The 12,539-nt window shown below is 52.7% G+C and overlaps 9 protein-coding genes across 9 annotated transcripts; 5 read left to right on the top strand and 4 right to left on the bottom strand.

Annotated features, from left to right (window-relative positions):
• Positions 1 to 183: 183 nt before the first annotated feature.
• On the bottom strand, positions 184 to 4,813 carry OGAPHI_005328 (uncharacterized protein; the record flags this gene model as incomplete). Its single annotated transcript, XM_046206501.1, has 5 exons — positions 184 to 532; positions 793 to 1,805; positions 2,493 to 2,586; positions 2,651 to 4,290; positions 4,586 to 4,813. 5 exons carry the CDS (start codon positions 4,811 to 4,813, stop codon positions 184 to 186), a joined length of 3,324 nt encoding a protein of 1,107 aa, XP_046059761.1.
• On the top strand, positions 244 to 759 carry OGAPHI_005330 (uncharacterized protein; the record flags this gene model as incomplete). The annotated part of the gene is made up of 1 exon (XM_046206503.1): positions 244 to 759. One exon carries the CDS (start codon positions 244 to 246, stop codon positions 757 to 759), a length of 516 nt encoding a protein of 171 aa, XP_046059763.1.
• On the top strand, positions 2,875 to 3,660 carry OGAPHI_005329 (uncharacterized protein; the record flags this gene model as incomplete). The annotated part of the gene is made up of 1 exon (XM_046206502.1): positions 2,875 to 3,660. The coding sequence occupies one exon, from the start codon at positions 2,875 to 2,877 to the stop codon at positions 3,658 to 3,660; it is 786 nt and encodes a 261-aa protein (XP_046059762.1).
• A 437-nt stretch (positions 4,814 to 5,250) lies between the features above and the next one.
• Positions 5,251 to 6,131, top strand: OGAPHI_005326 (uncharacterized protein; the record flags this gene model as incomplete). The annotated part of the gene is made up of 2 exons (XM_046206498.1): positions 5,251 to 5,295; positions 5,358 to 6,131. 2 exons carry the CDS (start codon positions 5,251 to 5,253, stop codon positions 6,129 to 6,131), a joined length of 819 nt encoding a protein of 272 aa, XP_046059759.1.
• Positions 5,303 to 5,956, bottom strand: OGAPHI_005327 (uncharacterized protein; the record flags this gene model as incomplete). The annotated part of the gene is made up of 1 exon (XM_046206499.1): positions 5,303 to 5,956. One exon carries the CDS (start codon positions 5,954 to 5,956, stop codon positions 5,303 to 5,305), a length of 654 nt encoding a protein of 217 aa, XP_046059760.1.
• A 7-nt stretch (positions 6,132 to 6,138) lies between the features above and the next one.
• OGAPHI_005325 (uncharacterized protein) lies at positions 6,139 to 6,741 on the bottom strand (the record flags this gene model as incomplete). Its single annotated transcript, XM_046206497.1, has 1 exon — positions 6,139 to 6,741. One exon carries the CDS (start codon positions 6,739 to 6,741, stop codon positions 6,139 to 6,141), a length of 603 nt encoding a protein of 200 aa, XP_046059758.1.
• A 170-nt stretch (positions 6,742 to 6,911) lies between these two features.
• On the top strand, positions 6,912 to 9,451 carry OGAPHI_005324 (uncharacterized protein; the record flags this gene model as incomplete). Its single annotated transcript, XM_046206496.1, has 3 exons — positions 6,912 to 7,354; positions 7,486 to 8,688; positions 9,091 to 9,451. The coding sequence occupies 3 exons, from the start codon at positions 6,912 to 6,914 to the stop codon at positions 9,449 to 9,451; spliced, it is 2,007 nt and encodes a 668-aa protein (XP_046059757.1).
• On the bottom strand, positions 7,456 to 12,468 carry OGAPHI_005322 (uncharacterized protein; the record flags this gene model as incomplete). Its single annotated transcript, XM_046206494.1, has 1 exon — positions 7,456 to 12,468. The coding sequence occupies one exon, from the start codon at positions 12,466 to 12,468 to the stop codon at positions 7,456 to 7,458; it is 5,013 nt and encodes a 1,670-aa protein (XP_046059755.1).
• OGAPHI_005323 (uncharacterized protein) lies at positions 9,893 to 10,150 on the top strand (the record flags this gene model as incomplete). Its single annotated transcript, XM_046206495.1, has 1 exon — positions 9,893 to 10,150. One exon carries the CDS (start codon positions 9,893 to 9,895, stop codon positions 10,148 to 10,150), a length of 258 nt encoding a protein of 85 aa, XP_046059756.1.
• Positions 12,469 to 12,539: the final 71 nt, after the last annotated feature.

Here is a 12,539-nt window from a genome sequence, read left to right as displayed (position 1 = left end):
GCCATAATATGACCAGTGAACCCCGCCAAACTCAATCTGATCAATCACATTCTCCCTCCCACAAACACAAGTTATAACCGGTCATAACTTCGCTTCTTTAGAGCCACTATTTAGTCCGCATACATTACCTACAGGGATTTATATTGTTATAACCCGATTTGGAAACTTCCACTGGGAAAAAGATTAACTTAAAATTTTGCCCACTCTTCCTCCTGAAATACAGTGTCCCACTTTAACAAAGCCATGGCCGTCCCTCCTCCCCACTACGACACGGTCCTGTTGCGTGAGCATCTGTTCCAGGATCTCAACAACAAGTATTTGGTGATCCCTCCAGAAGCCCACCAGCCGGGATTTAGACCGGTTCATGAAATCGGTCTTGGTCTCTTCAACTACTACCTGGTCGACCAGCACAGCATTCAGGGCGCCGGATACCATGGAATTGCCGAGATCGTGCTGGATCTGTGCTTGTTGTTTGTGTTTGCGGTCGGATTCTATGCCATCTATAAACTGGTGATTCTTAGAAGAGCCGTTCCTAAACCGGTCCAACTCACCAAGTACTATCCGCAGGACCTCGAGAGCCAGGTGCAGTACTCTCCAGACCTGCCATCGCTGGTGCACACGCCATCCACGCCGTCGTACCCAGACTCTGCTCCTTCCAGTGCAAACACCTCGCCGATCACCAACATCTTGGAGTTCGACAACCCGTTCAAACACAGCCACAACTCGCGGGCCCTGATGAACAGCCTCAAGATCCAATAGGCGCATCGCACCCCCCAATTGCATATTTAATACCACGGCCACTTGCTGTTGCCAATCCAGACCGGGGTTTTCTCCGAGTGCAGCATTCCAATCGCTGGCAGACTCTCGTTTTCCAAGTTGATCCGGCCCCCGAGCTCCAAAACAACGTCCAGCACGTCCGGATCTCTGTCTCGACCGTGGTACACCAGCTCGTCGTGCCACACTCTAATTTTCTTCACACCAGAGCACTCACAGATACAGCACTCCAGCAGCTGCTTCACCTGCTCCTTTGTTTCCGCATCCAGCATCAGAATGGTAACTCTGTCGGTAGCGAATTCGTAATACCAAATGACAAATGCATTCCCTATGTTCAAGCCGAAGCAGTTCGCATCGAACTGCCGTTTCTGTAGTCCTGCCAGGTGCACCGACCGGTTGTGGAACCACTCCACTCCGGCGGGGGAAGGCTTCACCGCCACCGACCCTGGCTCGCGCCGGACCAGCGCCTGTAGCTTTCTATCGTACTGGTCCACAAACGCGGCCAATTGCTCGCCCCTGATGGGGGTGTACTGTATATCTGTTTTTCCCCCAGTTGCCAGCTCTGCGAGCGGCACATTGGCACTTTTGTACCCAAACTGAGCGTAAAACTCCCCCACCTCGCTGTACAGAAACGTGAAGTCGTGCTCGCCAGTGAGAATCTCCTTCATCTTGTCCACCAGCATCGCCAGCATCTTGGTGGCGTATCCCTTTTTTCTGTGGTCTTTCAACGTGTACACAGACCCCACCACAGCAGACTTGCACGCACGAAGCTCGGTGTCAAAGTAGTACGAGTCGCGCACTAGAAACTCGCACGCACACACAATGTCCTGGCGATCGGTGGGGGACAGCGCCGTGTCCTTGAGCACCCAGTAGTAGGTGCCGTTGGTCACAGAGGGATCTCTCCACAGGTCGCACAGGCGGTGGGTGTAGTTGCGCTGCTCGCGCTCGCAGTATTCGTCCACGGACAGTTTGCCGCCCCAGCTCTCGTGGTTGTGCGAGAGCACGTACCAGAGGGTGTCTGGGTCTGTTATCTGTTGTAGTTGGAGCATGGCCAAAAATAAGTGAGTTAAAATGTTTTGGTGGGGGTGGGAACCATTATGGGAGTTATGTGGTGGTGCGGTTGCGGGTTACAACGTGGGTGGAGGTGGAAATTCGCCGAGCCACAGCAGGTATCACCCAGTGCCAGCACTGGATGTGCTCCCGCCACGTCTCTGCTCCCGTGTTTCTCCCCACCTACCCGCCCACACACCCACACACCGGAGCGATGAAAATCCGATTTGAAAAAATCATTCGCAATGAGACCGTCTCTTTCGCTGCTAGTGCGGCCGCGGCGGCCTGTCCGCGACACCAAGCGGCTGCTCCCCCCACTTACCCTCTACAGAGCCATTCTCCGTGCCCACCGCACGCTCCCTCCCGACGCCCGCCACCTCGGCGACTCGTACGTCCGCGCAGAGTTCAAGGCCCACGCACACGTGGAGGACCCGCTCCAGATTGTGGGGTTCCTGACCGCGTGGCAGGACTATCTTGGAGCCGTGCTCCAGAACACAGAAGAGGACTGGCGCAAGCACAAGCTCAACTCCGAGGCCCTGAGCAAAATGAGCGACGAACAGGTTATCCAGTTATACGAGCTGATGCAGGAGGCACGCAACGTCCATAACGACCCCAAGGAAGAGGAATAATTAGTATGTAATGCCTAATAAATATATGCTAACATGTACAGAACTCCCACCCAAAATTCTCCACCACGTCGCACCAGTCCACAAAACAGGACTCCCCGTTTGCAACGCGCTCGTCCACGATCTTCCAACACTCCTGCACCACGATCCAGCACAGCTCGACGTTCTTCACCGCGTACGAGTTGGTGAGCCGCTCGTACCGTTCCGAAGTCTCCTTTCTGCTTTTCTCGTCATAACTCACCACCCCAAGAATCATCAGCACCAAACAGGTGAACACCTGCAACGAGGTGCCGATCACCAGGTCCAGCAGCTTGCCCGCGTGGTTGCGGAGCCGGACGATCTCCTCGTCGCGGAAATCCGTCTCGTGGATCGCAATGCGCAAATACAGCTGCATCACGATCTGGAGCAGCTCAAACAGCGTCAGATGCAACGTGAGCAGCTCTGTGTCGTGGGAGATCTGCTCGAGTTGCACGAGCGACGGCCTGGACTGCAGGATCATGGTCTCCAGCTCCTCGAACGCCGTCCAGGACAGCTCGGTGCGCTCCAGCTGCAGCTTCATGATCTCGTCCCCCACCGAAGGGTCCCCACTCAACTCCAGACACCAGATCTTGGTCTTGAAGTCGTTCAGCTCCTTCTTCTTGCACAGGATCTCGCCCAGGATGAGGAAGATCTCCGGGGCCGAGCCTTGGAACGGATCGATGCCGTACTCGTCCATCTCCAGCAGCTTTTGGCGCTGGAAAATCTCCTTGTAGGTATCCATCTCGACGTGGGTGCCGATCACGGCCGTTCTGATGGTGTTGATGTCGTGGAAAAAGAAGTACGACACTATCCACCGGGCCTCTTTAAGATGCTTGTTGTCCTTGATGAACTTGAGCACCCCACCATACTCGGTGAAAACGTCCTTAAATTGCAGAAACATGTGGTACCAGAACTTGATGTCGCCCGTGGAGATCTGGGACCCCATCAGCACGATGAAACACGTTGCCAGCGAGAGGTAGTCCTGGATAGTCCGTTCTGTGAGAGCTTTCTGTCTTTTCTTCTTGGTGAGACTGGTGCACCGGGCAAGGTACCGGCGTGCGATATCGTTATCGTGGCCAACCAGAAACATTCCTCCCCACGCAACAACGCCGTTCAGGATCGCGTCATCGTGCGCAGCCATTTGGATGATGAACTTGGACCACGGGTTCACTTTCTTGGGGCACGCAGTTAAAGTTGCCGTAATGTACGAGATGAAATGGTCGAGGAACAGCCGGCCAGTCTCGTCCAATGAGCGCACCAGCACCGAGGAAGGCACCGTGATGGCCGGCGAGATCTTGTTTGTGAACAGGTGGAACACGGCTGGCGGCAGGTGGTTGCGGATATCCTTGGCCTGCAACACCCTTATCAGCTCCTGATCGTTCAGATACAGGTTTTCGATCATCTGGGACTCGTCCATGGCGGCGAAATCGTCGTCAACCTCGGGGATTGTCTGTTTAGCCATCGTGAGCGACTGTTCTGTCTGTCTGAACTGTCTAGATGCTCTTATTGGCTGTGCTTTCTCCGCCTTGTCTGATTTGGTCTTCTTGTCTCTGCGGACACACTGGACGTGGCTACGCACACACAGCCCGCAAGCGGGGAAAGCCTCGTCGCACTTCTTCTTCTTCTGGCGGCAATTCAAACACCCGTTCTTGGACCGGGACGTGGTGCCCACAAAGGACTTGTTGTGGATCCTGGGGGTCTTGGGCATGAGCCCGTGGGAATGAGAAACTACCGCTTGGACATGAAGGTTAGCATGTTGGGATCTTGGTTGCTTGGTGTCCAGGGCCGACAGCTTGTTGTCAAAAGTACAAAACATATAGGTCTAAGTTTATTAGCCACGGTTAATCTAGATAGTATTGTGCAATATAGAGCCGTGGTGATTGGCGGAAATTTCCCGATTAGGAAACCAGATCCTGGGATGATCAAAAGTCAAGCGAGTCTGTCTCGAGTTCGTCAAAGTAGCTGGTGAAGGTGACGACGGTGCCGTAGATGAGCAGGCCGCCGCAGATGCTGAGCACGGCGGCCGCGTGGGTCATCACGTGGCAGTGGTACAAGATCGTTGGGAACGCGACCCCGGTGACCACCAAAAAGCTCGATAGAAACCGGCCAAAGTCTACCACGTCGTTCGAGGAGGCTGTGTCCGGGTCGTCCAGGTAGCTGTCAAATTCCGCAGAGTAGTACTTGGTGACGAGGATCGGGATGTGTGCGAACGAAAAGATCACGGCGACCACAATTGGGAACCAGTTCGCGTACAATGCGCCGGCCAGCACAACGAGCAGGAACCCGAGCGCCAGCACGGACGAAAGCCCGATGATCTTGGTGAGCGGGTTGAGCTTGAACGTCATGAAAAGCAGTGTTAATTTTGAAGGCAAGAATACATCCTTGCACTGGGGTGGCTTTTTTGGAGCGCAGGGGATGGGCAGGGCAGGCAGGGAATAAGCAGGCAATAAGCAGGGAATAAGCGGGGAATAAGCAGGAAAGGCTCAATTGGCTAGGTAGAGATGGACTGGGTTGCGAGTGGCGGTGCAGGGCGGCCCAATTGCACTCTTGGAGGCTGGGCCAGACTCTGCTAGGTTGTGCCAGCCTTGACGGCAGAGAGTCAACTGCTGTTTGGGACGTGTTTCAGAGTCTCTCCCGGTCGACCTAACGCGTCTCCTTCCTCATCCCCATTGCGCTCCTCGCTGTGCTCCTCTCTGCCCTTCCCCCCACCCTGCCACCGCTTACATAAGCCGTCCGACCTTGGAAAAAAATCAGTGGCAAAACAAAAGCTTCACTGGCACAAATGGTAAGTGTTCCCAATTGCAGAGATTCTAACACACCCAGTTTCGTAACAACTATGACAACGACGCTACAACGTTCTCCCCCACCGGCCGGATTTTCCAGATCGAGTACGCCCTAGAGGCCATCAAACAAGGGTCCGCCGCCGTGGGGATCACCTCCAAGACCCACGTTGTTTTGGTGGCGCTCAAGAGAAACGCCGAGGAGCTGGGCTCGTACCAAAAGAAGATCATCAAGGTGGACAACCACATGGGCATAGCGTTGGCCGGACTCGCTCCAGACGCGCGTGTTTTGTCGAACTTTTTGAGACAGCAGGCCATGAACTCCAAGATGGTGTTCAACCGGCCGCTGAACCTGGGCAAGGCAGTGTATTCGATTGCCGACAAGGCCCAGGACAACACGCAGTCTGCGGGAGGCAGACCGTACGGAGTGGGGCTGCTGGTTGCGGGCGTGGACGAGAACGGAGCACACCTGTTTGAGTTCCAGCCTTCGGGAAGCGTGCTGGAGTACGTTGGTGCGGCGATCGGGGCCAGATCCCAGGCCGCAAGAACGTACTTGGAGCGCAAGTACGAGGACTTTGCCGACGCGTCCAAGGAACAGCTGATAGAAGACGCCCTCACAGCATTGAGAGACACATTGTCGCAAGATAAAGAACTGAACGCACAAAACACAACCGTGGCCGTTGTGGGCAAGGGCGAGAACTTCACCATTTACGACGACGAGGACGTGCAGCAATGGCTCGACCGCCTCGACACCTTGTCCAACAACAGAAATAGAAACGAGCCAGAGGACGAGGAACAAGAACAGGAACAGGACCCTGAACAACCGGCAGAACCAGCCCCAGAACCTTCCGAACAGTCAGACAGAATGGATACAGACGAATAATTACCTTCTAATTCAGCTCTATAGTCATCCCACTATACACAACTTCCTCACAGTCCTCAAGATCGACACCGTTTTCGTGAACCAGCACGGCAAAGTCGAGGTGCGTGTCGCCCAGAACCACCATTGGCGCGTGCCACGTGCCGACTCCATACGTGACCGACTGGTCGCCCTTAAAAATGAATGCTTCCACCTTCTCGTAGTCAGGTAGCCCCTCCTTGTCCGGGGCCACGATCACCAAGAACGCATCCAGGTCACGTGAACACCCCATCGGCACAAACGTCTGGGTGGTGTACGGGTGTCGCTCCAGCACCTTGGATGTGTAGGTTTTTGTGCCGTTGCTGGAGCCAAACAGGTGTTTTGGCGGCGACGACCTGAAGATGTTCCAGTTGGCCGTGGCGGGCTTGCCGCTGGGCGCATTGGCGTAGTTGTTTGTAACGGGGGCCATTTTCATCAGCTTCACGGCTGTTCCCTGGTTTGCAGAGCTCTGGCTGGCGCCGGCCATTTGGAGATCGCAGGCGAGGATCCCGCCGTAGGCAGCAAAAGCCTGCGGGGAGATGGGTTTGGCTTTGGCCACGACGGTGCTGTTGTCGACTGTCTGTATAACCACCATGTTGGACGTAAAAGTCCGGCTGGATAAATTTACCGTTGTGACCTCCGCCGGAGTTTTCCGGTTACGTAATCCGCGCGGGATGCGGGTTGCTATGTGGTGTGACCTTGGTAGCTGGTGGTGTATATAAGGGTGGGGGGCAGAGGCAGATGTTATACACAAATCCAATAACCATGGCAAAGAAACAAAGACAAGTGCAACACAACGAGCCCCACGACATTGAGCATCTGGGTGCAGCCCCAAAGGTGCGGGCCTCGCGCGAGATGGTGTTTGACTCTCTGGAGGAGTTTGAAAACTACATCATGGACGAAAGTTATGATAACGAGTTTGATAACATGGATGTTCACCTACAGTATCTGCCTCCGTTCATCATGTCGGAGATCCATTCCAACGAGGAGAACATCAAGCCGCAGATGAATTCGCTGAACAAGAAGTTCCGTCGGCAGCTACAGCATCACGTGCAGAAGCATCTAATGCCGGAGATCAACAAGATGAGCGGTATCCACTACAAGTTCACGAAAGCGGGGGAGAGCCAGGAGTATAACCAGTACGGAACATCGTCGGTTTATAAATGGCACTATATGGATGAGTCGAACCACGGGTTCGAGGAGTCTGAGTACAACGGACGGCAGCACTGGCGCGCAGAGCTGGACGTGGAGGCCAACTCCGAAAGCCCGAACGTCAAGGTTGATTTCAAGTGTATAATGATCTAACGAGTTATGAAGTCCAGACCTGGTCGTAGTTTAGAATAAGGTCCTCGCACACAAACGTCATGAGACCAAAGTACTGGTTGTTTTCTGGCCGGCATCCTTCAATGAACAGACCGCCGATCACTTTGGCCAAGTTGGAAGCAGGCATCTTGTTTTGCTGGTTGTACTCGTCCACCATCTTAAGATGCTTGACGAACCGTGCCAGTAGCGTTCTGTTGCACGACGGCAGTTTCGCCATGATCTCCTTGTACTGGTCGAATCTGTCGGTGGACTGGGCAAGCTGTTTGATTTTCTCAAACTCCGGGATCACAGAGTTGGTGATCAACGGTTCAGGAAGCTCTCTGAAAAACAGCTTGATCACTCCCGTGAGGTTGTGCACGTCGAAAACGAGCTGGTGCTCCATGTTGAGGTCTCCGTTCAGATCCACCACCTCTCTGATCTCGTTCAGAACAGAAACAGACGCAGACTTACGGTACAACCCAGTCTCCTCGAGTCCCCTGTACTCTATTTCGCTCATCATCTTCTCAATGATGCCTGGGATTTCGCGGCTCTCACGCTCGCAGATGAACTCCAGCGGAACGCCAAACACAAAGTTGTGGTGCGTGTACTTGTTGGCGGACTTGGACCAGAACCAGTGCTTCTTGGCGAAGTTCAGCTGGTACAGCCAGTCGTTCTTCTCTGGGTCGCTGATGGCCTGGAAACTCAGCTCCTGGGACGGGCTGCTCAGCTTAAACGATGACGGGGTTTGGTACACTGGGAAGATTGTGTACTCCTTCAAATTCACTGCCACCACTGGTCTCTGCTTCGAGTCGATAAAGTCGTCAGCAACGCCCAGCTCGTCCACTCCCGAGATCCGCTCGCCGTGGCCCATGTTGACGCTGAACGGTCTGCTCTTGAGCAATCCGCCCAGCTTGAACTTGCTGCTGCTACTGCTGCTGCTGGAAGGCCGGATCGGAACGCTGCGCGAGACACGAACACTGTCACGACGGTGGTCTCTGTGTGTCTCGCGAGGAGCAGTCCAGCTCTGGGTCTGTTTCACCAACAGTCGTCTTCTGGAAGCCTCGATGGCCAGCAACTGTTTCTGCTGCTCCAGCTGGCGGGAGAAGATCGGCTCTGTGCTTGGACACAGCTCGGCGAGCGTTGGCAGCATGCAACTGCACTCAAACAGGAACCCGAAAGGAGTCTCCAGCGGGGAAGACTCGGAATCAGGCACGTTGTCAAGCGTGTTGGAAATACAGTTGTATGCGAATCTGCGTTTGTCAAAGTTGATCAGGTTGGTGTTTTCAACGCTCTTGTTTGGAATGAAGCACGCAATCTCCAGCAACCGTTCTGCCAGCCAGCCAGGACATGGCAAAACCTTGAGTCCTGGAAGTTCTGGGACAAGCTGCTCAACACTATCCAGAGACTCTGTCTGGGCAATTTTCTTCCAGATATGAGCAAACGTTCTGGACTCGGGCGACAAAATCACATCCACCAGACAGCTCTCCAACATGCCAGGAACACGAGGATTCTCCTTAGAACTGGTGATGCCCAACAGTTTGGTAGCAACACGCATTCTGTCCTCTCTATCAGACTCCTGCAACCCGGGATCCAGAATTTGCGTTGCAAGATACGCTTTCAATCTAAAGTAGAATTCAAACAGACATCTCACTCCAGCAGGAAACTTGTTGACGAGGTACTGTCCGTTCGAGTCCTTCACACTGGCAAGCCAGCAATACACGTTGGAAACAACCATCTTGTCCTCAGCAACATCCACTGGCTGGGAGTCGTATTGCGACAAACTGAGCGGCGACTCGCTCGCATGGGTCTCCAGGATCTCAAACGTGTCTATCCAGTCGTGCAGCGTTGTCAGACTGTACAAGGAAGCCAGAGTAGTATCGAGATCTTCAACAAACTTGGTCAGCTTGTCCGAGTCGCCAGATCTTGGCAAAAGTCTGTCTGCTGGCACGATGGTCAGATTCGACGTAAATACAGGAACAATTGGTCCCGTTTGCGGCCTGTAGCACTTGCGAACATACGTCTTTCTCATCTTCTTGTAAATCTCTGTAATCGAAGTGTAGAGTCTGCGGACCTGTTGCAAGTACTCCCTGTTGACAAACTCGTCAGATTCCAACCAAAGAAGAATCTTGGACCATTGTACAATTGTCTCGTTATCGATTGTTCTCAAGAGTGTGTCGAAAATAGTTTTGTTCTCAAGATTGTCAACGAAATGATGATAGTAGTTCTCCACCAAGATCAACAAGATCTCCAGAACACCAAGTTGAATCTGCGCCACAAACTTCCAATTGGTCTCAGCGTATCTGCCCACGTTGACAGCGTCCCAATCCGGCTCAGTTCCTTGCTCCAACGCTCTTGCTGCAGCTCTTGCTCCTATAAACCGTTTCTTCATTCCTTCCAACACGTCCGTTGTAGAGCAGAATCCTCGGTAAACCGCAAAGAACGTCATGTTGAACACACCGTTGTCCATCTTCAGCTCGATAGAGTCTGGAGGCGTATCTCCAACAAAATTGATGACATCTTGCTCTTTGAACTTTGAACCAAAAGTAGAGTACGTCAACACCAGCAAGTTCAGCAGCTTGTCCACTGTAGCAGCCTTTGTCAAAATTTCCACACTCAGCTTCTCCTTTTTGGCCTCGTTCTCCTCCACCATAGACTCAACAGTGTTGAAATACTCATCCAAACTTAAACTGTTGGACGAGTAGTTGCTGAACCGCTTCACGCTCATACTTTCACTGAGAAGCAAGCTGGATTCCTGAAGTCTTCCCTTCACGGCAGGACCATCGTTAGTCTTGAACACAATGGTATCATCCACATGGAACTCGTGAGAGTCAACATCAAAAATATCACGTACAGCTTTGAGGAACTGGTTTCTGCTCATCAGCTTGGATGCCTCCTCCCCCGCGCGGGGCAAGGTTTGAGAGATTGCAGTATGGGAGGTCTTGCCTCCGCCAATGGCCCCCACCATCGAATCCCGCTCAAATATACGATAGCTCTTAAGTGTTTCTGGGAAAAGCAAAGCAGCATACGATCCAAGGAACAGCGACGTTCTTGACTTGTCATGCAGTTTGCTGAACTGGCCGGTATAGGCCGGCTCCACACGTAAGGAATGTTCCATAATAGCATTCAATCCAAACGACGCCGATTGGATGTGGTAGCCAAACACCTTGTTCAGCTTCTGGAGAGTTTCTGGATCCTCTGTCCTGGTATGAATACTCTTCATCGCAGACCGACTGTTGCGAATGTCTTTGAGATACTCGTCCCATTTGGCAAAAGAGGCATGAATTCTGGAGACATGGCGGATGGCATCTTCGAACGAGTACTGTGCCTTTTTCACAAACAGGTCACCAAAATATGGAACAACGTTCTCCTTTGGATAGTTCTTGCCAATTCCTTGAGGAGCAAGAACGTGGTAAGACGCGCGGTGGCTGGCAGGACTGACAATTGCACGCCTATCGAGTTCAAACGCGACGGGTGCCCAATTGCAGCTAACTAGTTGCACCAGATCCGCAGAGACTGCTGCCCAAGTCTTGGTGAGTCGCAAGATCGGCGTAGAGCAGATGACGGTTGCAATTGCAAGCCAATTCACCATGTCACCCACGCTGTTAAGTAGCGACCCTAGCTGGATCCATTTGCCAAGAACTTCTGCCCTTTGAGCAGCTGTGGTCACCTGAGGATCTTCAAACAGATGGTAGCTCAACAAACGAGCAAGATAGTGAAGGTTGTTTGGAGAACGGAAGAGAAGAGGGTTGGAACGCCATTGTGGGTGGTTTTCAGAAGCGTTTTCGTAAAGAAGCGATTCGTCGCGCTGTGGGTTCCAACTAGCGGAATATTTGAGGTTGATAGCGTTGATTGTAGAAGCGAGAGTCTCCAAAGGAGTCTCGAGGAAAGTTTTGGCTGGAAGGTCAGCCAGACGACCGGACTCCGTGTCTGCGCTCCGTAGCTTGGTCAGTTCTTGGTACCTGAGGAATATAGCTGTCTTCAAACTATCTGACGGTTGATAAATGTCAACGAAAACCAAGAGTGTCCAAATCGAACTCAACACCTCCTCGTCCAGCAGTAATCCTGAAAACCGGTTCGTTATCGTTTCCACCACAAGCGCAAGCCGGCCTGCCCAGACCACCATTTTATTGTTGTGCTCGGCCACATGTTTACTAGCAGACACCTTTTCTGTTTGCTCCATCACCTGGATGTATTTTTGGAAATATTGCAGAGCCGTGTTCACGTTAGCAACCAACGGCAAGATCTGTAGCAGCTCCTCGCTGACGGTCCGGTTCGGGTTGAAAAGCACCGCATGACACAAACTCTCGAGCGAGCCGTCCACAATTGTTCTTGAATCTGAGCTTAGCTCGAGATCCGGGTGGGGGTAGTCGACCGCGGCATGTTCCAAGTGGACGTTGGCCGATGAGAGCGATGTGGCAATACTGAACTGCGACCCAGAAACTTCAGGTGGCAGTTTTGTCAGAATTGTAGGATTCCGTGACCGGCTCTGTTCTTCAAATAGAGTGGACTCTTCGTCCATGCTGGAATGGAGACTAATTTCACTTGTTGTGGACGTTTCCACATTTCTGTAACTTGATTCCTTGTCTATGTCAAAACATTTCACGTCTTCAAGCTCCGGTGGGGGTCTATAGACCAGAAGAGACGATCCCTTCACCTCGGCGCGACACAATCGAGGTCCATCCCTGATATCGTCAGGAAGTTTATTGAGCCAACCCACTTTGAGCACCTCCGCGTCCCACTGAGGATCTATCAAGCTTTGCACCCCACTGGAGGATGCGTTTGCCGCCAACGACGTTGTAGAGCGCTTGGTGGAAAGACCTTTGATCAAGTTGCGTTTCGTGGCCTCTAGAGAGGTGGACCGAGGCACAGTCCGCAAATTCAGGTCCGCCACGGAATCGTTCAAATCGTCTGTTTCTTTGAATTCGTAAGCATCTTCTAGTGTGGCAGAGCCAAACGAGCTAATTGCTGGCTCGGCAATCACACTTCGGCGCTTATCTCTACGAGACAGAAACTTCCTCATGAAATACGACGAATAGTTGGAATTTATTTCGATGAAAAATAACGTGGAAAAATTACGTGGGGCAGTGAGAA

Source organism: Ogataea philodendri (genome assembly GCF_020536065.1).
Source record: "Ogataea philodendri strain CBS6075 chromosome Unknown scaffold20, whole genome shotgun sequence".
Classification (NCBI taxonomy): domain Eukaryota; kingdom Fungi; phylum Ascomycota; class Pichiomycetes; order Pichiales; family Pichiaceae; genus Ogataea; species Ogataea philodendri.
Note: the sequence above shows the minus strand (reverse complement) of the source record. Positions and strands in the feature narration are given on the sequence as shown.